Raw genomic sequence first — 20,334 nt, forward strand, 5'->3', positions numbered from 1 at the left:
ATATACTATTCCAATGAATCCAAGAATTTTTTAAAATTTACTACTAAACTATTTTAAGTAGTACCACAAAATTGTTTCCCGTGTGCCCGCCAACATTCTCAGACCCAAAAGACAGTTGCATTTCGTGCGGGGCGGAAGGAAGCTGTTGCGCGGGTCAAAACACTTGTGCTCGTTCGCCGGCTCCGAGTTTGAACCTTTGGGACGAACCTGTTTGCTGGTTTATCTCGCCAGGGCGGGCTCTGAGATCTGGACAGCAGTCAGTGAAAATCGGTACACGGAAAATATTTATTGATACATCGGAATGTGGAGAATAATATTTGAAAGATACCACCTCATATGAAAACTAAAAATGTAAATAATTATAACATATTCCTAGCTCAAGGCCACAATAGCTATATCTACAATTAAATTTGGTACTTTTTTTACCTTTACCTGACAATAAGTAAATAAATAATATTTGAAAGATATTTAATCAAAAGTTTATTTGTTTTTTTTTTATATTATTATTAAAACAAGGAAGAACGCTATAGTCGAGTGCCTCGACTATCAGATACCCGTTTCTCAGCTTAGGGGAGCAAAAGCGATATTTTAGGGCGCCACCAGATTCTGACGAATCTAGTATACTCTATACTCTACAAGTAACGGGTATAAATATAATAATTTCTAAAGAAAAACATTAAGAAATGGTTTGAATGACACCTTTTTAAAAATGCTAATCCCAAAACGTTTAGATTTTTTAAAGCGTAATTTGCAGTAATTTTTAATCTGTTTATTTTTAGAAATTTTTTTTATATGTCAGACATTTTCTCAGTGCAGAAGCAGTTGCAGCCCCAGTGCACTCAGTTGTCACTCTCTGGGCAGGTTGTTTCTCAGGTGGTGCTCAATTTAGGGGTTGTCCCGTCTTAACGGCAACTGCGACTGCGTCTGTGACTCGTGTGCATTGACCTGAAAACAGAGCGCGCCTTTGCCGATAAGTCTACTTTGTATACCCAGTACGTCAAGGGGAGAAAATGAGAATCTGTAAGAATTCTTACATGATTAAAGCCAAAATGTGTTGTCTTGGGAATGTCCTTATGACTACGTAGACGTTTCGTACCTTGATTTTGTAATAGCTTTCAAGCGTTTTATATTGCCTTTCACGTATAGGTTTAGAAAGATGGATGCTTGCTGCACTCGAATCTTCTAATGTTTTCCCCTTATGACATTATTTTAGCAGTGGGTGTCGAAAATCGGGAGGAACATAAATACTCAAAGGTTGTATGTTTAACGCAACTATACGATTTCTAAGATATTTATTTTTGTGCCCGCGCTCCCAGCCCAATAAAAACAACCTATTGTTTCAAATTTGTTTAATAATTGTTATTCGTTTTCTGATTGAGACGATCTTTATTAATGCGAAGCTGCTTTATTAGTTTTCTGGTTTTTTCGTTTGTAGTTTTCCAATTTATCGTTTTATTCAAATGTTTTCTCGTTTATAACTAAGTGTTGACTTGGTTTATGTACTCGGTGTATTTACATGATGTTCGATTGGGAATGCAATGTTGATAAATTGGTTTTCGTTATGCTCAAGGTTGTGCATTATAAAAAAGTTCATATTATAATTATTACGTTTCGTAGCATTGTGGAGTTTTTGTTTTTGTAATTGATCTTTAAGAAATCTACTCGTATGTGAAATGGCTCAACATTTTCTTTTTTTTTAACTTTTTTATATATTTTTTAACAAATCTCTAGCAAACATTTCAGTTTGACTTTCGAAGATTTAGCAAATATTACTTGTAAGGAAATTATTTAAAGGTTATCGATAAAATGATTTAACTACTAAATGTCTTGAATTATTATTTACATTCCGTTCATGGCATTTACAAATTATAAAGCTTTGGGTATTGAGAATTTCAAAAGTGTTTGCAATTTGCACTTAACTCACATTATTCATGAGTATATCTACAGATTTTTAATGCATTTGAACATTATTTTTTGTTTATTAATCCTCTTTTTGCTAAATTCATTAATTCTTTTTTAAGTGTGAACTTTTATGGCTTTGCTTTAGATCTATTTCAGTTAAATACATTTCCATAATGTTACTGGTCTTTGGTTAGCTTCTACTTTGTTTTATCAGCAGTGTAGCTTGTGAGGAGTTAAAACAATCCCGAACTGAAATCTTTATAGGGCACATGGGTCGGGCTCCCACCATAAGAACTCAAACTGTGTTTCGCTTGAAACCATCTAAGCAATTAATTGGTTTTTAACTCTCTAAAAGAAGGCACCTTCACCCAAATAGATTGCTAACTAACATTTAACAGAGTTACGTGGTTAAGCTGTTCAAAAAACGAATCGAATATAGTTTCTAAGGGTCCATCTTCACCGTATTTTATTTGTACATTCCTTATATTGGCCACATATTCAGCAAGTTCCACTCACATTTCGTACCCTCGACTATTAATCCGCAACAAAAATATTTATCCTTGGACGCGATGGATTTGGAGTTCAGTTTTTGTGTATTCCGTGTTCTATATAAGCAGCTAATTATACAAAAGGATTCAAAATTATTCGGCATTGCTGGTTCGAAAGTTTACTAATCACTTCCTTTTTTCTAATTAACTTTTTCGTTTTTGTAAATTGCAAAAAGATTGTCCTTGTCTTTGTGTTTTCTTTTCTTTTTTGTGGTTGTTTAGTTATATATGTTTTTGTTCAACGAGAAATAATTGCGAAGAGCTTGCAAAATGGCGAAAAGAAAATTTCCCAAAAATCTACAAATCTCTAAATTCATAAATTTATTTATTTGCAAAAAGCATTTTGTGTATACGCGTACTGTTCTAAAAGGTAATATTCTTTAAACAATTGGTAACTGTGGCCCTCAATAACCTGCTCTCAATTAATTTCAATAAAATTTCGTATGCAAAGGTTCGTTTAGATTTAGGTTTCTTTTTGTGTACTTTATCACAAGGTTTAAATTTGGTTTAGGGTTTAGTTTGTTTGAATTAGGTCGTGCTTCATTGGTTTTTTTATATTTTATTTGTCCTACAAATGCCAGCAGAGCATTTGTCGACGTACATTTTATCTAAAATACTTGGGTGTTAGTTTTGTGAGTTTATAGTTGGGTTGGCATATGTTTCATAGCTACTTATGAGAGTTTTATAAAGTTTGTTGTCATATATTCTTGTAAATATTTTAGATAGCTTTCGTTTATGTTTCTTCTATGAGCTTTGATATGTATTTTAATAAAAGTTGTTAGGCAATTCCTGCTGCTACTTAAAAAGGCGTTCATGGATTGAATAAAATGAGTCTCTGAAGGTGTAGGAAATGTTGTGTGTGAACTATTTTTGCTAAATACATTCTTATAAAACCAAATTGTTCTGTGTTTTTATTTCACCTGAATTTTAGTTTAGGAAAGCTTTTACTGTGGTCTACTTTGCGGCGGTTCATTTTCTATGAATTTATGTGATGCGATAAAATCATATTTGCTTTAATTATCGAACATTTATTGAAAAATAAACGGAGTCGAACTAAACATTTAAATAAATATTATATACAGTACATTATAACGTAAAAATCTGTGTGATGATTAACAATTTGTGTGTTCGGTTTACTCTTTGACATATGCGGAGGCATTTCAACTCACTGAATTGAGTGGAACAGAACTGGGTTTTAATTTCATAATATTTGACTAGAGCTGTTTGTAAATATATAACATCTATGTATATGTGTATAAACAGGTTTGCATCTTCCGACTACTCAATAGGTAAAGCCTTAAAGCTGTTTGGTTTGCGTTTCATACTTCATAATTATAGGCTAGGTCTTTTATCTTCTTGGATCGTGTTTTGGTACGTTCAGCATGAATTTCTTTGCTTAATAAATTGTTTAAATATTATATATTACAATTGCTAGACAGTGTTCTTTGGTTGGTATAATTAACTAATGCATTATCGAGCGTATGCAAAAATTGCAAATTTAATTTAAGGTTCGTTTTTTTGGTTTGTTTCTACTATTTTTAAAAAAGGCAGTCGAAAATGTTTCTTTCGTATGTTTGCTCATTTGCATAAATTTAACCTTCGTAAATATTAATAATTAACAACTTATTCATTTTGCTTTCCCGTTAACAACTCAGTTTAAACTAGTTTTTCATTTTGACGTTTTTATCACTGGTTTTGTCATGTTGTTGCCATTTAAATAATCGTTAATGAGTAATTAGATGTACTTTGTGTTTCCCTTTGTTACATTAAAATTAGATGACTTTGCAAGGCCCTAGAACTTAGCAAATGAGTTTCCACGTCGGTTGCATGTTGCTCTACAAATTACTTTTACTCTGGCTTCGCTTCGGCAATTAGCGTGTTCAAGTATCTATATATGTATGTTACGCATTACTTTTAGTGTTTTATGCTTAATTTTACGAAAATCCTTTATAGTGTACAAAGAAGAATATCAGAAAAATGGCATAAGCAGTTGGAAATGTAATTCTAGCGATGACATCGATCGTCTTGGCCACTCGAATCGGATGAGGTGGCTCCTTTTTACGCACTTGGACGAAGCAGGTCTGAAAGGAAGATGGGAGGTGGTAAGTTTTTATCCGAAAGGGTTCCAAAAACAGGTTTCTCTTTGGCAAATAATATTTCATGATTTTTAAGGATGGTTTTAATGGTAAAAAGAGTTAAAAAAAATCTAAGGATCTCTGTTGTTTATTTTTAATATATATAAAACTAGATTAAATTATTTTTAATCTATGGATCTTTTGATAATTATTATAGAGTTGGATATTTTTGAAACACTTTTTTTACTAATAAAAAACCATTTTCTAAAAACTTGAAGTGTCTACGTTCAGATCCAAGAAGTATTAGATACAGTGAATTTGAATTATTTCATTATCTCCTTAGAGAAACCCATTTTCAGATTCAGTCTTATGGATAACTAGGGGTAGGCTCACCTCCGTGGCACAGCCATTGTTCGCCGAATGGGTGCACGGACTGTTGCTGCCGCCGCAGGTGGTGCATGCCACAATTTCGTTCGGGGCCCCGGCGTCTCGTCGCTTCTCGCCCTGATAGACGGCGGTAAATTTAAAAAACTTATTCGTTAATTTTCATGAGCCATGGTGGTGGTTGGCAAACAAGTTGCCAATTTTACAAGTCAAATACAATTGGTGAAAAGGAGTTATTTACACATACATACACACACATACGCATACGAAAAAAAAGAAAATTGGTTTGGCAGTTGCAGTTTGGTTATTTTTCGGTTGTTTGCATTTCGTTTGCAAAAACCCAGCAAAAAGCGTATAAGTATGTTAAAAATATATGAAAAAAAGTAGAAAAATAGTTTCTTTATTAAAGTTATTAAACAAGTGGCACAAAAACACTACGGAATTTGTCACAAAAGCGCTTGAAATGCGTTTACAAATTTAACTACGAAAATATTTAAAATAGTATTACGATGGTAGGTCAGCATACTTACGGGCTTTAAATTGTTTTTTTATTTAATTGTATTTATGTCAGTGGCAGCAGTTGAAAAAGCAAAAAAGAGCAAAATCGATTTTAGTACCTGGCAGTCTATTTATAACCACAGCGCAATTTAATTGGTTTATTGAAATTTTCAAATGTTACTAATATTTTTGCACGTACAGTATTTTATTCATTTGTTATTTTTATTTAAGCTTTAGCAGTTTGTATAGAATTTTGTATTTTGATTGATATGAGAATGGCATGAGAATTTTGCTGTGTTTTCATTTTAAGAAGGTCGAAATTAGGAATTACACAAATGTGATGAGAATTTACGTTTCAAATTTAAATCAAACACTGAATGTGGCATGGCACGCCTAAACAAATATTGAAGTTTATGTTGTACAATGTAAAACAGTGTTCATTGTAGGTTTAGTGTGGTATGTAGGATGCTTTCTTAGGGTGGCATTCTATTATTAATGAAAACGAATATTTTTTATGATTGAAAAACATACAGGGTAAGTTTAGGTAAATTACTGTTGAGTTTTGTGCATTTTATTGTGTGGGTTAAAGCGTGCTCTATACTGGATATTACTAGGCAGAGGTTGTGGCTTTAAAAGTGGTCTATATACAGGCAGCTTACTATACAAGCACACATCGAAAAAGTAACCAAAGTTGTGTAACTATTATATTTTACAATACAAGTTGGACCCAAGAAGCATGTACCTTTAGCCTAATAAATAACACTATGTGCTGAGAGCTCAGCTGCTTCGGCAGGAAACATATACAAGTGCATAACTGCCCGATTACTGCCCTGCTTCATGGAAATTGTGGGCTTAATTAAGATCAAAAATTTGTGAGTGGTATATAAATTGTCCAATGGGTCGTAGGTGGCAGGCTAAGAAATTAACTGCGTCCGCAGGCAAGTATGCTACAATTTACTGCAGCTACAGTGGCACGTACTGCCCCAAGTTGCATCTGAAAACGCCAACGAACCGGGGAAAACAAGGGGATTTTCCCGGGGGTGGATCGCTGGATGGCTGGATGGGTGAATGGGTGGCTTTTTGGGGGCGTTGGGCTGGCAGCTGACTTGTCTTTGTTTGCCAGCAGCTGGCGGCCATTTGCCGAGTGCACAAACGCAGCCAAAGGTGGCCGAAGGGGTTGCGAAAATGGAAAAGTAGGGAAAGTCGGGAGCGCAGGAGAATGGGAAAACTGGCTGGGAGGAAACAGTTACTTAGGTGGATGTATTATGCGGGTGTGTTTAAGCAGCCAGAGAGCCGGATAACGTGGCTGACCTAAATTAAACACAGTAGCTGTGCCAGTACTTTGCTCCTCGTTTTTTCTTCAAAATCAACAAGCCATTTTTAATGGCCATTGCTTCAGGAGCTAAGTAAAAAACTATTGCAATTGATTATAAGGGAGATATGAAAACTGATTTTTATATCTTACAATTTTTAAGATTTTTAAGAGGCTAAAAAATATTTAGATTGGCCTATTTGAATGAGTTATGTCAGATAAAGCTTTGAGTTTCTTTTCATATGAACCAATATTTTACAAATATTTTACAGGACGAATGTAGAGATTTCTGAAACAATAAGAGCCCTCGTACATTTTCGTTAAGTGGTCCCCAAGATGCTTACTCAGCAATTTAATTTTAATAACACGATACTGAGAGAAAAGCTGGAAGAATGTATGACAAGCGAAGATTTATGTGCCGAGCGCAATTAGCATCGGGGGAAAAGTGTGAAGAAAAGTATCTTTCCTGGTGAATTTTTTCGGCTTTCAAAACTTTTCGTATTTGCATAAGACTCCCGAAGGGGCGAGCTGCTTTAAAATGCCGGGCTCGAACTTTTTCGCTGGAAAATCCTTGCGCATCCTTTCGAGAACACTTTCGGCTATTATGATGCATGTACCGACGCGTTCTGTTTTCGTTTTCATTTCGGTTTTCCTCCGATTCGGCCGCATCCTTCGCTGCCATTTGTTTGCGTTTCCACTCTCGTGTCGTTGGTTTTTCCGGTGCTCTCGGGCTCATTACGGCATTTTCCACTTTGGGGCGCTCATGAATAATTATGTTGTCCTGTTGCGGCCCAGTCATCCCGATGTCCACCTGGCCGGGCGCCAATTTAAACGCGTGCACCATTTTTAATTTACGTGCTAATGGTGAAAAACATTTTCCCAGCCACCTTGTTGTTGACGGGTTTCCGCTTCTGGCCCGGCTGCAACTCCTCCATGCTCTGGTTCTGCCGGAAGTCGTCGTCAGCGTTTCACAATTTCCCATAAAATAGTTTGGCTGGAACCCGGTCTTTCATCACACCCACTTGAGTTGGTTTATTTGCTATCTTGATGGCGGCCCGGCTCTCCTTTTCCATTCCGATAAGTTTGATTTACTTGGGGACTTTTGGGGGAAGTTTCGTGATTTATGCGCTGGAAATTGGTTGCAAATCTCGAGGACGAAGGATTGAGTTACAAGTTATACGCCAGTTTGATGAGAAAACGATAACTTTGGTTTTCGTGATTTTTCTTGGAGGATAATAATAAATATTACATCTTCTCACTGATAAAAAAGGATAGTACAAATAAATTTACGTATATTGAGTTCAACATTTTGTGTGAAATACTTAAACTAAAATAAAAAGTATAACGTTCCTCACTGATGAAACAAGTAGTAGTAAAAATAGTAAAAATTAATATCTGTATATTGAATTAATTTCTGTATGCCATTTTGTAAGTTATATTTTAAATGTACTCAAAAAAGGAATGTTCAATATATAAAATAATAAATTGCTTGATTGAATGTGAAAGTAAATAAACTGAACTCAAAAATATAATGCTCAATACATAACAAAATAAACTGCCCTATTTAATGTGAAAATATTTAAGCCAAGGTAGATATACTCGTATTTTTAGATTTGATTTAAGTAAAATGTTCTTTACATATTATTCGTCATTAAAAAATCCAATTTCAAAATTAATAAATTACTTCCATTGTAAAATTAAACATTTCCATACAAATAAAAAGCACAATATGCATGTATTGTGGTTTATATTTACTTTGAATATGAAAATGTTAAATTTATTTAAACAACAAAACAATTTTAAAAAGAATATTAAATCCTTGGATTTACTACGCTTTTTATCAGTGCCGAAATGCCCAGATTTGGATACATAATCGTAATTTGTTTATTGTTTAAATAGCTAATAGCTTAAGTTGCTGAAAGCCCTTAGAGCGCAAGTGTGCTCCTCCCCAAGGACCTGATGACCAAATCACTTTGACTAGGGCTAATTAGTTAGGAAAACATCTTCACTGCTTGCATTCGATTCTCGAAGACAACTTTGCCCGACCTTAAGCCCTAGTTGCTCAACCTTCTGCTTCCCTCGGCTGCCAATGCCCCATGTCTAATGCAGTTACCCTGGTTAGTCATTGTTAGTCTTTCATTTAAAGTTCAATTGCAAGTTTTGGCGAAAAATCCAACTTTGAGTGTGCGTGTTTGAGGGTGTTTGGGTGCATTTGTGGGTGTTTTTCGAAAATGGCAAATGGCAATCAAAATAACCGCAGGCAATCAAGTTTAGTGAGGGGAGGCGAACTTCGATGTTCGCCTTTTGGCCAAACTTTCTGCTCGCTGGCGTTTTTCTTTGGCTCCGGCTTTTTGTACACTGTTATGGTTAGTTATTAGTCGGTTGTGCAAACAACAACAAGAATGGGGGTTACTTTTGGTGGATTTTTCGGTTAGTCTCGGGAGCGATTCTGGTGCGGCCTCTACTCACTGTAGTTTCCACATTTTCGAACGCGTCGCCATAGACGGAGGCTGGGGAGTTGGAGCGCGAGGCCTTCCGGCGAGGCGGCTTCAGCGGCATGGTCAACTGACGCTCTGTGGTTTCCACATCCTGGGCTGGCTTCGCTTCCGCCTCCAGGTCGGTCTCGGTCTCGGTCTCGGCCTCGATCCTCACCACCAAGGCCGGTGTGCTGGTGGCCACCGACCGTCGCAGGCTGGCGGTGGTCACCGGCTCCTCCTCCTCCTTCAGCTCGTCCTTGAACTTCACCTTGGTACTCGAAACACCGGACGTGGTTCCGCCGGGCTCCTCGTATATATGCTCAGTGGGTCTGCCACTGGGATGGGGCGAAGTGGATGTGGACGGACTTCTGGCCGCTTTCCTCTTTATGGAGCGTGCTCGCAGATTCTGAACAGCAGCTCCAATGATCCCGCCGTGAGCCTCCTGCCAGCGCATGCCCCCGCCGAAGAACTCCTCCGGATCGGTGGTCCTGGGGGTGCCTGGCGTGGCCACCGAGGAGGAGGCGGCCGGGGTGCCAGCGGACATGGGCGTGGCACCGCCCATCATCGACATGGCCGGCGTGGCGGCGGCGCTTGCCTTTTCGGAGGACAAAAGCGGCATGAAATTCGCGTTCGATTATTTCCTACAGAGCAGGTTGGTTGAATGGGGATAGTCTTTTGTTTTGGATTGGTTCTGAGCTGAGGTTTCTTGAGAGTGTTTTTGTTTTCGAACGCGAGGAAGAGAAAGACAATGTTCGGAGAGAGACACACAGGTGGTTTTAGTCAGGATAATCGAAGGCCACAAGAGTAATTTGGTTAATTGATGGGCGTTGTCAAGAGGGGTTACTTGGATTCAAGCGGTTTGTTAGGTTGGTTAAGTAATATCATAAAGTAGCGGGCTCTTGTTTTTTTTTTTCTTATTGATTTATTTTTTTTGCGCGGTGGTAATTTGTACTAAAATTGTTTCCCTTTGCCTTTTATGTAAGAAGAATATGTTCAATTTTTTAGGAGTTTCCAAAATATTTAACTTTTTTCTGTCAAGTGACAAAGGTACAGCCTGAAATTATTTATTTTTAACCAATTGATTATAAATGTATTTAAAATTAAAAAATATACACTGTATCATACAATGGCATGCTTTTTGAACCTTTTTTAACGGATATCCTACATCCTTGCCTATCTTGTTTCAACCTATCTGTTCGAAGGATACCCCTAGGAGCATTTATCGCAGTTTCGGTGTCTCGTTTGTAGATTGCATGAGTGTTTTTATATTTATTGAGAAACATACAGATGCACAAAATGCACTAAAACCAAACGCCTAAACAAAAAGCTTTCAAGCAAACACAGACAACACAAAACAACCAAAAAAGAAAAGGTTTCAGCTACTACTTGTTAGTACCATAAATAATAGTGGCCAACATTTCCGGCACCATATATCGTTTTTTTCGAGGAAACCAAAAAAATATTTGTTTTATTGGTGGCAAGGGCGGTGTCAGAAAATCAATAAGAACTTATTGCAAATGTATATTTCAAATCCAAGGCAAAATTCATTTAGTGAAATTAAAATGTAAATCAGGGGCAAATACAGAATTGATTTATAGCTTTTCAGATATAATTTTTTCAATATGTAAGAAGAGAAAGAATTTTTTCCATATTGGTAATCGTATTTTTCGCTTTTTTGTTACAATTTTCTCTCGTAACATTTTTCCCAATTGTAAGTGACCTTAAAGTGTGTTTTATTGATAGATATTTTATATTTATTTTTCATCATGAGTTTTTATATGTTGTGGTTGAAGTTGTCGCTTCTGCTGTTGGTTGTGTGTAAATAGATTCATCAAAAACAACTATGCAACGCATATCACGTATGCGTAGAACTGGCTGTCAGGTGTTTAAGCACATAACGAGTTTGTTTATGACTGATTCAAAAACACAAGAACGCAACTAAATTATGAAAATAATTAATGTAATCAGTATGGAGTTATATACATTGAAAGCGAGTGCGAATCTACTAGGTAATTATTTAAATTTGAATTATAGTTATTGGTATTTTCATTGGTTTTCCGTCTGGCTCGAAAATCAAATTAAACACTTTTTTCTTGGGGAAACACAAAAACCAAAATCGAAACAAAACTTGTTCAATGCATTTCATCAAAGCGAAATTCGCATGCCATTTTCTTAGGTTTACTTTCGCTGTTTGGACGGGCAGGGGAAAGGGACTCGGTGGGGTGTTCCGGTGTGAGTGTGTTTTAGTTGGACCGTGTGTGATTAGTTGGAGGTTTTTGGTTGCTGCTGTTCGCTGCTAATGGTTCTGTTAAGTTTTCTGTTTTCTCAGGGGCGGGGCGGGTGGTGCATGAGTTGTGGTTGATAGCTTACCAAAGGACTTGCAAGAATTACTCCGATCCTGCTTAGTACTGCTGGAAGACGCTGCAAAAATGTACACAAAACAATGTTCATACTCAAAACACACTTTAAGTTTGGTTTGGTTGTCATTTGGTTGGGTTTGGTTTTCTGTTTGCGGTTGGTTCAGTTCTTACATGGCTGCTAATTTCGAGAGTAAATTGATTTGCTGGTGGCTGTTCGAATAGTTGCATATCACTAAAATTGGGAACAATGTTCGATTCTTTTCGGTCTCGCAGGCGTCTCTCGACGTGTCTTTATTAAGAAATAAGGTACATTTATGATGCATGGGGCTAAAAGTGGCATTTATTTAAGTGGCACTATCAGCTTTATTAAAATTATAGTTTTTTAGGTAATCTCTTTACGAAACATGCCACTTAAATGAACTCCCATTAATAGGATTACAAATTCGAAAATCACATCAAACAGAAATGCTTAACGTGCACTGAACATTTGGATCTTAATTCGAAAAGTGCCTACGTAAAACAAAATGCATGTTTAATTGGTTTTCAATTTTAGTTTTTGTTGCTTCGTTTTCGTTAGGAAACAATGAAAAACATTAGTAAACATACCTACCTACGGGCGTGTAAAACGCTTCAATTGTTTTATTATTATTCATTAGGTTCGGGTTTGTTAAAATATTGCAAACTAATTGGAGATGAATAAAACGCATTGTTTTCCTTACGAACGATTGTATTATACAACACTTAGAAATAATTGAAACAACAGAAAACAAAGTTTAGATTTCTATCGAGGGGCTTGGCTGTGGGTATTTCTCGGGTAAATGCCACTTCAAGGGGTTAATAAAATGCAAACAAATAATACAACTGAGCATCGGCACAATAATACACATACATAGACAGTATCTTTATATAGGAAGGACAAAAATCAAAACAAATCAGTAGTGTGAACAAAAATCAAATGGAAGTTTCGGTTTAAATCGGTTCGTTATTCGTAGGACACACAAGTTACGTTTAGTATAGTTAAAAAGTAGTTGTACAAAATGCTAAGGGATCAACACAAGGTGAGTTTTTATAGCGAGCATTTTGTAGTTGATAATGTGGATATGACATGGTTCTATAACTAAAGACCATCAAATAAGACTGGACAGCACACGGAAAGGTGATCAAAGATTGGGTATACGCAGATACAGAGAAAGGGAGAGATATAGACGGATAGAGAGAGACAGAGAGAAAGGGGACGCAACACAATGGCGGAAGTCGAATTGTTGTCTGAGTTTTATATATTTTTCGTTTTTTTGTTGTTTCATGACTTGGGCTCAGGTGTGGCTGGCTTCTTAAACAAAGGAGGAACAAATAACTTGAACAACTTATATAGTACGAATGTTGGTTTTTGTGTTCGCTGTGTGTTCTTATTTCATTTGCTTGGTTTGTTTGTTTTCATATGTATATAACGTTTTGGTTTTTGCTTTTGATGGCTTTGCACACTCATGTAAAATTCATATTTAATTGCTTTCAAAATGCATACGAAATTAGCTTTTTCGGGTCGGGGCTGCCTGGTGTGAATCGGATTAAATGATTATTTCATTTACCTGTGTTACGGGATTCTCGCCGGGCCGGTAGACGACGTTGTGCAGGGGCCGCTTCCGCCCCACGTAATTGACGCAGACGAACTCCAGCAGGGAGGCGTAGATGAAGCACATGCAGACGCCGTCCCACACGTTCATCGCCGTCAGGTTAGAAACAACCGGCAGGGTGCTCCGGAAACCGTTCGAGGTAGTGAAGAAATTCAGCATGGTTGTCACGCCTTCGCCGGTTGTTCGTTCACGTTGTTCGGGTTGTTCAGAGTTGTTCGTTGTGCGGGCGGTAATTGTAGAGAAACTTGCATTAGCCGTTTGACACGAAATTAGAAAAGCATTGCATACTTTGGGGCGGGGCAACGGGGTGTTAGGAGGTGTCAAGGGCGGTTTGAATTCTGTGGCGTTTAGTTGAGTTGTTTAATTGGTTTTGGCATATGTACAAAGGTTTTCACCGTCCGGTACTCGGAGAAAGGATTCGATATGTCATACCATGTGTTTCAGTTGTTGGGTTTTATTTTAATAAATGTGCATAAGCTGAGGAAAAGTAAACAAGTCTACTAAACTTATGAGGGCCTTATTTCTAAGCATTCGATTTATGTATGTTATATTTTTATTTATTTTATGCTATCTGGGGTGTCGCGGGTATCAATGTTTTTGAGCTGAGTTTTTTTCAGAGTTTCTGTGTATAATTATCTGGTTTTAAAGTATATTTCAATTTGATTTATTTGTGTGTTATTATCAGACTTCTGAATGTATTTATATATGGTTTGCTTTGGTAATTTATATAAATTTTATATGACAATTGAATCAATATTAATATATTTCATTACTAATCATTAACTTATAGGTAAAATAATTTTTTAAGCCGATTTACAGTGATTCTTTACTGGTTACCCATTTATGTGGTTTTTTACAAAAGTTTTGGTTTTTTTTAAAAAGTCAAGAATTGCGGATAATGGATGTTAAAGCATAATCCCAAAAATAATCCGGTGTTCAGTCATTAATCTCATTGTTTAAAAGGCTTATTTCAATATAAATAATACAAAAACACTTTCGCAAAAAATAATAATTTAATTATTCACAATGATGTGTTAAAATGCACATCACTTCCATCAATATTTTATTTGTCTGCAAATTACTAATTTTTTTGCTTCGTTAATCAGTTTCCCAACAGCGTCCAAATCGAATTAATCAAGGGTAATGCTGGCATTTAATATTAATTATGCAGCTCATGACCGTCCGACATAAAAAGGCCATTGGCCAATGAGGCTGGATATGCGACATTATCAATCTTGGTTGCCTAATTAGTTGCGTCAACAATTCGCCAGCTGAATGCAGGGGAATTTCACTACTTTGGCATGTTGAAAGGAGCTCTTGCAGCAACCGCTTGGCTGCATCCACGACCCACATCGATTTTCAATTTGCCAGCGTTTTGGTATCCGCCCTACTCTTACCGAAAATAGGGAAACTGGGAAAATCTCGTCGCTGCACTCAACTGCAAATGCTGCGAGGAAAAGCTCCGAAGCGGGTCGCAAATGAGGCAAAAGATGCTGCCATGCTAGGAGGAGCTGCTGGAAAATGCATGCAATGTCAGCACTTCGACTAACAAAACGGCATCGCTCGCCCGAAGCCATTTCGCCGTTTTTTGACTATTTATTTATTTAGTTTCCCTTTGTCATTGAAATGTCTTCTGATTGTGTTTGCTCCTCGCAGACAATGAGAGCCAGAAACGGAATTATCCTTCCCCTTTCGATTTTACAATGCCATTTGAGTGCTCGGTCGTCGTTTTGTCAGCGGAAGATCTCAAAGGCATTATTACATCAAAAACTGTTGAAGTCATGGCGGTTCTATCACAAGTTCTGCTGGATATCAAATTATAATAAAATTTGTGTAGACTTAAAGCTATCATAACTCACGATATCGTAGGTTTACAATAATTGACGATATATCAGGGTCTATTAATGAGAACACTTTCTTAATTGACTATGAATCGAATTTTCGAATTAATAGAAACGAAATTGAAAATTTGTTTGAATGAAAATAAAAATTGTTTGATGCCAAAGGGAACCAAAAATAATATTAACTAAGAAAAGAAAAAGAAAAGAATTTTTGAATGTAACAATGTCAGAAAAAATTATTAAAAAGAGAACAATTTGGCTCAAAAGAAGATTATTAAAAAATTTCAAAAAATGCATTAGAATACTTTTGACTACCCCTGAAGTGATAACCCGTTCCTATCTGTATTCCTTTTAGTGCAATATTATACTGCAATTTAAAGTCAAGTCGAGCACTAAGCTTTTTATAATCCCCAACTGCTGGTTTTTCATCTCTGCCCCGACTTTGTAGTTTTTGCATTACACGCACTGAGAGCTTTCTGTTCTATTTGCCTAGTGCATGTAGCCCATATGGCTTATGCATAAATCATCATGTATGATGTGGCCACCGCTCCACGTCATCATCATCATCATCGTCATCGCAGGGACAAGGACAGGGGTGTGGAATGTGCCACGGGCCGTGGAAAATACCGGGCTTCTGTGTCCCCTGTCCAGGAGCAGCTGCCAACGACGTGGGATTCGGATGTTTCGACTGACATTCCCCCTTCGTCTCTCTCATTATTTTCATTTCGGTTTCCCTCACTCACTTTTGGCCAAAAGTTCGGTAATTGCATTATCCCTGCTCCACTCGGCATAACCAGCTGAGGACGAAATACTATAAGTGGCCAGGAAACCGTCCGCAATTTTAAGACACAAAATTAAACACTTAAAAAATGAAATGACATATTAAAATTGATTTAAGGTTTTTGAAATATTTAGATACTAAAAATTTAGTTTTTATTATTTAATTTTATTTACTTTGTATTTTATTGCTGATTATCATTAAAATCATAAATATCATTGTTAATTTAGTTTTGTAATTGACTCATTGTCATAAATAATATTTTATATTCGTTATTACTTTATTTATATATTTTAAAAACTCTCTTTAAAATGTATGTGTCGCAATATATTTGAACATAAATTCGAGTAGCCTTTAAGCAAGATGTAGTAGTATGTGGATTGCTTCAGTTAATGTTCGTATATGGTTACCAAAGCTTCCCAAGGAAAATAAAGCTTAAATGTTGCCTAGTTTAAGTTAAGAAGTCATGCAATGCTTAAGGTCTCAAAGGAGTTGGGCGTTTACCAAATACGAGTGCAGGAAGTAAGAAAGTACGAAATGAGTAAATCAACATTGGTAAAATCAGTCCAAGAATGGATCGAAATGAAAAAGATTCCATTTAAATCGAGCGGCTAGCTAAACTTGAATTTTAAATGAGTGAAATGGTCCTAAGCTGTTCTAGGCTAAAAACACTTCTAAGTATATTTTAATTTAGATTGGCCAATTGTCTCGTGGTTGCGTTTAAATTTGGACTAAAACTTACTGGACTGCTACGTTTTCGCAAACGACTAAATTGTGATTTGGATTGTTTTTTCATTGATTGGAAGACTTCGATTTTTGTTAAGTTTTCTATTTGCTTCATTGAGTTTTTGAACTTTTTTGTTTTTTTGGTTTGATTTTGCTACGTACCGATCATAACCCGGGCTGGGACTGCATTCCACTCCAGCCAAAATGTGATAAACGACGAGGTGACCAATATAATGCCAGGTATGAAAACGGTTGTAAAATAATACGCACGATCACGGGTAAAGGTCAACTCGACCTGTAGGCAACTGTAATTACCTTAAGAAACAAGGCCGGAATTATGCAAATTCGGCCAGAGGTTAACACACGCACACACACAGAGACAGACAGAGAGATAGATAGAGGCCTATTTGGTAGGAGGACGCATCTATAAGGAAATTCCTTCAAAGGGCCTAGGACTAGCCTATGCTTTTTCCCGAGCTTTAACTGAACTATACTCCGGTTGCAGATCAAAAAAAAGGTAATCATAAAAAGTGTTTGGTAATTTGGGCTTTGCTTTTTGATTCTGGGTGGGATATTGGTGTCTCTCATTCAAGGAACAGAACCCATGCAGCAAACCTTAAACTCTAGGATCTTTTTGGTGTGGGCATACGTTGGGTGGGTACTGTATCTCATTTGCTTTGCATCTACTTTGGCCGCTTAAAAATGAAATGGAAAAGTGACAATTGTAAATCATAAGGTTGTACAAATTACATTACAGAAGGGCAATCGAAAAAGGCAAATGCTACGAAAGGCGGAAAGAAAATCAACTCTCAATGGCGTACAAAATTGATTTTTGGTTCGGTTAAATTCTTAAAAGTACGTATTTTATTAAGAGTTCTTTGGTTTGGTTTAGTGTGAGAGAGAGAGCGAGGGCAAAAATTGGTTATGGTTGCTTTTAATGGGCTGGTGGGTATTTTGGTATTGTTACCTATCATCGATCTAGCTGGCACTGCATTCCATTCTAGCCAGAAGGTTATAAAGGACGACGTCACCAATATAATGCCGGGTATAAAAACGGTGGTGAAATAGAATGCACGATCTCTGGTAAAGATTAAATCGACCCTAAGACAGCTGTAGTTCCCTAGGGGCATTATTTGTTTGGTTTTTGGATATTTTGTTGGTTGTTTGTAGCGTTGGTTTCATAAGAGAGAGGAGGAGGGGGAAGGTAGACAAAGAGTAGACCATTAGATAGGCATTGGATTCATTTGTAGATTCTTTGCTAAAATGTAAAGCACGTCTAGCCGAGGTCTGAGACTACGAAAGTAAATCAAGAAAAAATTAACTTCAAAAGCCAAGCCAAAGAATGGAGTACTAAACTGTTTGTAAAAACCTAAAATTATTGTTCAAATACGCCTTGTGTGATGTTCAAAGAAAATACCATTTTACCACAAAACACTACGGTTACTAAAGATAAAAATTCCTGGTTGTAAAATCTTTGGCTAATACAAAGTATAAGCAAATGAAGTGATTGGCAGTCGAGACGAATGGAGGTCCCAACGACTTACCTCTCCAGCTGTTCTGGTCGCAGGCCGTTGTTTGATTCTTGATCAAGTACGCGTTTAGTGTGGTCAGCGACGGACTTTTCCGCAGAGTGTCCTCATCGTTCTTCCAGACGTATTTGATTTGGGCCTCCTCGTAGGAAACTGGCGAATGGGGAAGAGATACAAGAGAATTCGTGTTTGAGATTCTATAAACTGGGATTACACCCTCATCCCCGAGTAATCCCATCATCATGCCATTAATTAATTAGATTAATGTAAATAGGCAGCGATACGCAAATGCATATTGTCTGAGCCATTTGTCAGGGTTCGTGCCCAGGCCCAGCAAATTAAATCATATTTGACAAACAAGGCTTGACAAGCCGGCAAGAGGCACAACACTTCGATGGATGTTTCTGTTCCCCCTCGCAGATGGGAATCTCGGCAGGAACCGACATCATCATCCCCTCAAAGTAATTTACGATGTTGCTCACGTTCTTAGCCGATGCTTCTAAGGGGTTGGGGAAACCGGAAACAACTTTCGAAAACAATGTAAAGACAAAAAGCCCAGAACAAGGCTGGATGTGTGCGCCTGTCTGGGCCTCCTTCTGTGTGGCAGGCAGTCAGCCTTGTTAGTCACTTTGTCAGCCCCTTGCCGGTGACACGCCCCTTTAGGCCCCTCGCCTCCTCCATTGTTGCATAAACACGCAGACAAATAAGCACGCAGACGAATGCAGATGGAGGAACAGATTTCCCCTGAGTGGCAGTCAACACGCTCGCCTGCCCATCTTTTTATCATCCGAGCATCAACATCTTGAGGTTCCCTTTCAACACTTCGGAATTTTCACATCACTTATAAATTAATCCTACGGGCTCTTCTATTGTGCTGTTTAAAAATAGCTTTACTCTCAGCACTTGCTTGTGACGTCTTTTCCTTTTCAATATATTCAAAAATTCAGCGAAGATGATTGATGTTTTCATCATTTTGTTTTAATTTAATTGAAATTTAGTTATTGAACTTTTGTTTAAATTGACAAAAAGTTATTGTTGTGTCAGTTTTCTATTTTATTCAATTCTATGCTTGACATTCATAATATAAATATTATGTATTTTTCTTAAACCCAAAGGTTTTCTCTTTCACTTTATATGTAAAGTCACCTATTTGACTTAAAAAATCATAAATGCCTACAATTATTTTTAAACTTACTGCTTTCCATGGAGAAGGAACACTTGGGATCATCGAATGGAAATATGTGAAGACTTCCCTGGCAGGATAAGATCAGATGACGTCTGGAAGGAAATACCACAACCAATATTATTCATCAAACTATAACGAATTAAATAAACACATTTTACAAGTGCCCAAATATGACTGTTTAATTTTTAAATACAATAAGTGTTCTTATTAATAAACATATGGTTTAAATTAAGGGGCAGCCTTTAGTCAAATATTTAAATATGCTCGCACGTAGAAAATAAAATTTAATTCAAATTATGTTTAATTTCATATTTTTAATACTTTTTGAACTCTTACTGAAGCCCATCTACCGTAAAAATGCTTTGACCTTATAATTCGTCGAATTTTACCCTCGAGCAATTTCATGCTTGTCTTTGCCACTTAATATCTCGCTTTGTTCAGCAGCATCAATTCATAATTTTGCACCCCGTGTCGCTGTCGCTTTTCCGGCAAGTTTTTCCGACGTTTCTGCTTGTCGGCTATGCAAACAGCAAAAGGGAAATGCTGGACCAGAAAAGCTGGGAAAGTAAATGGCAACTGCAACTTATTTTAATTGCTGGACGACACTTTTGCGCCATGCAGTCAATTGGAAAAGTTCTGTTGAATTAAAAATGTAGACAAGCTGGGAAAGCGGAAAAGGGGGAAGGAAGACAAACATGAGCATCCAGCAAATGCTGGCCATATTGTGAAAAGTTCCTCGCCGTTTTTTCTCGCTCAGAAAACAACATACGATCCGGAATTCTGCAGCTGGCCAGGAGTTGGGATACACTGTGTACCTTGTACCTGGCCAAATATTTGCATACCTACTTTTGCTTTTTTACATTTTACTCATATTCACCTATTTCTCTGGCTACCTTCTCCGTTTCTTGTGCTATTTTTCATTACGGCCTCGTGTGTTTGCCCTGCTAGCTTACATATTTTGTGGGCCCTTTCCTCAAATTTTCCACTAGCCAGTAAAAAAGAAAAACTGCGGAAAATTGAGCAAAAGAAGCGGCGGAAAAGCAGGGAGAATAAAAAAATATGGCCGCTCTGCCTGTCATCTTGCTCT

At 37.1% G+C, this 20,334-nt stretch overlaps 1 protein-coding gene across 21 annotated transcripts in view; it reads right to left on the bottom strand.

The window, feature by feature from the left end:
• Nucleotides 1–1,344: 1,344 nt before the first annotated feature.
• Nucleotides 1,345–20,334, bottom strand: part of LOC108030579 (glutamate-gated chloride channel) — a 54,041-nt gene continuing 35,051 nt past the window's right edge. For 7 of the 21 annotated variants that reach the window (XM_044095368.2, XM_044095367.2, XM_044095369.2 and 4 more), the window contains 9 exons: nucleotides 19,257–19,339; nucleotides 18,077–18,214; nucleotides 17,500–17,652; nucleotides 16,695–16,847; nucleotides 13,143–13,357; nucleotides 11,567–11,617; nucleotides 9,189–9,791; nucleotides 4,919–5,029; nucleotides 1,345–4,531 (listed from right to left, as the gene is read on the bottom strand). In XM_044095368.2, coding sequence (XP_043951303.2) covers nucleotides 4,385–4,531; nucleotides 4,919–5,029; nucleotides 9,189–9,791; nucleotides 11,567–11,617; nucleotides 13,143–13,357; nucleotides 16,695–16,847; nucleotides 17,500–17,652; nucleotides 18,077–18,214; nucleotides 19,257–19,339 — 1,654 coding nt within the window. In that variant the 3' untranslated portion in view covers nucleotides 1,345–4,384. Of the gene's footprint in view, nucleotides 4,532–4,918; nucleotides 5,030–9,188; nucleotides 9,902–11,566; nucleotides 11,618–13,142; nucleotides 13,358–16,694; nucleotides 16,848–17,499; nucleotides 17,653–18,076; nucleotides 18,215–19,256; nucleotides 19,340–20,334 lie in introns of those variants that run through there. The other 14 variants (XM_050885757.1, XM_050885752.1, XM_050885755.1 and 11 more) reach the window with 9 other exon arrangements.

Source organism: Drosophila biarmipes, chromosome 3L, assembly GCF_025231255.1.
Source record: "Drosophila biarmipes strain raj3 chromosome 3L, RU_DBia_V1.1, whole genome shotgun sequence".
NCBI lineage: Eukaryota > Metazoa > Arthropoda > Insecta > Diptera > Drosophilidae > Drosophila > Drosophila biarmipes.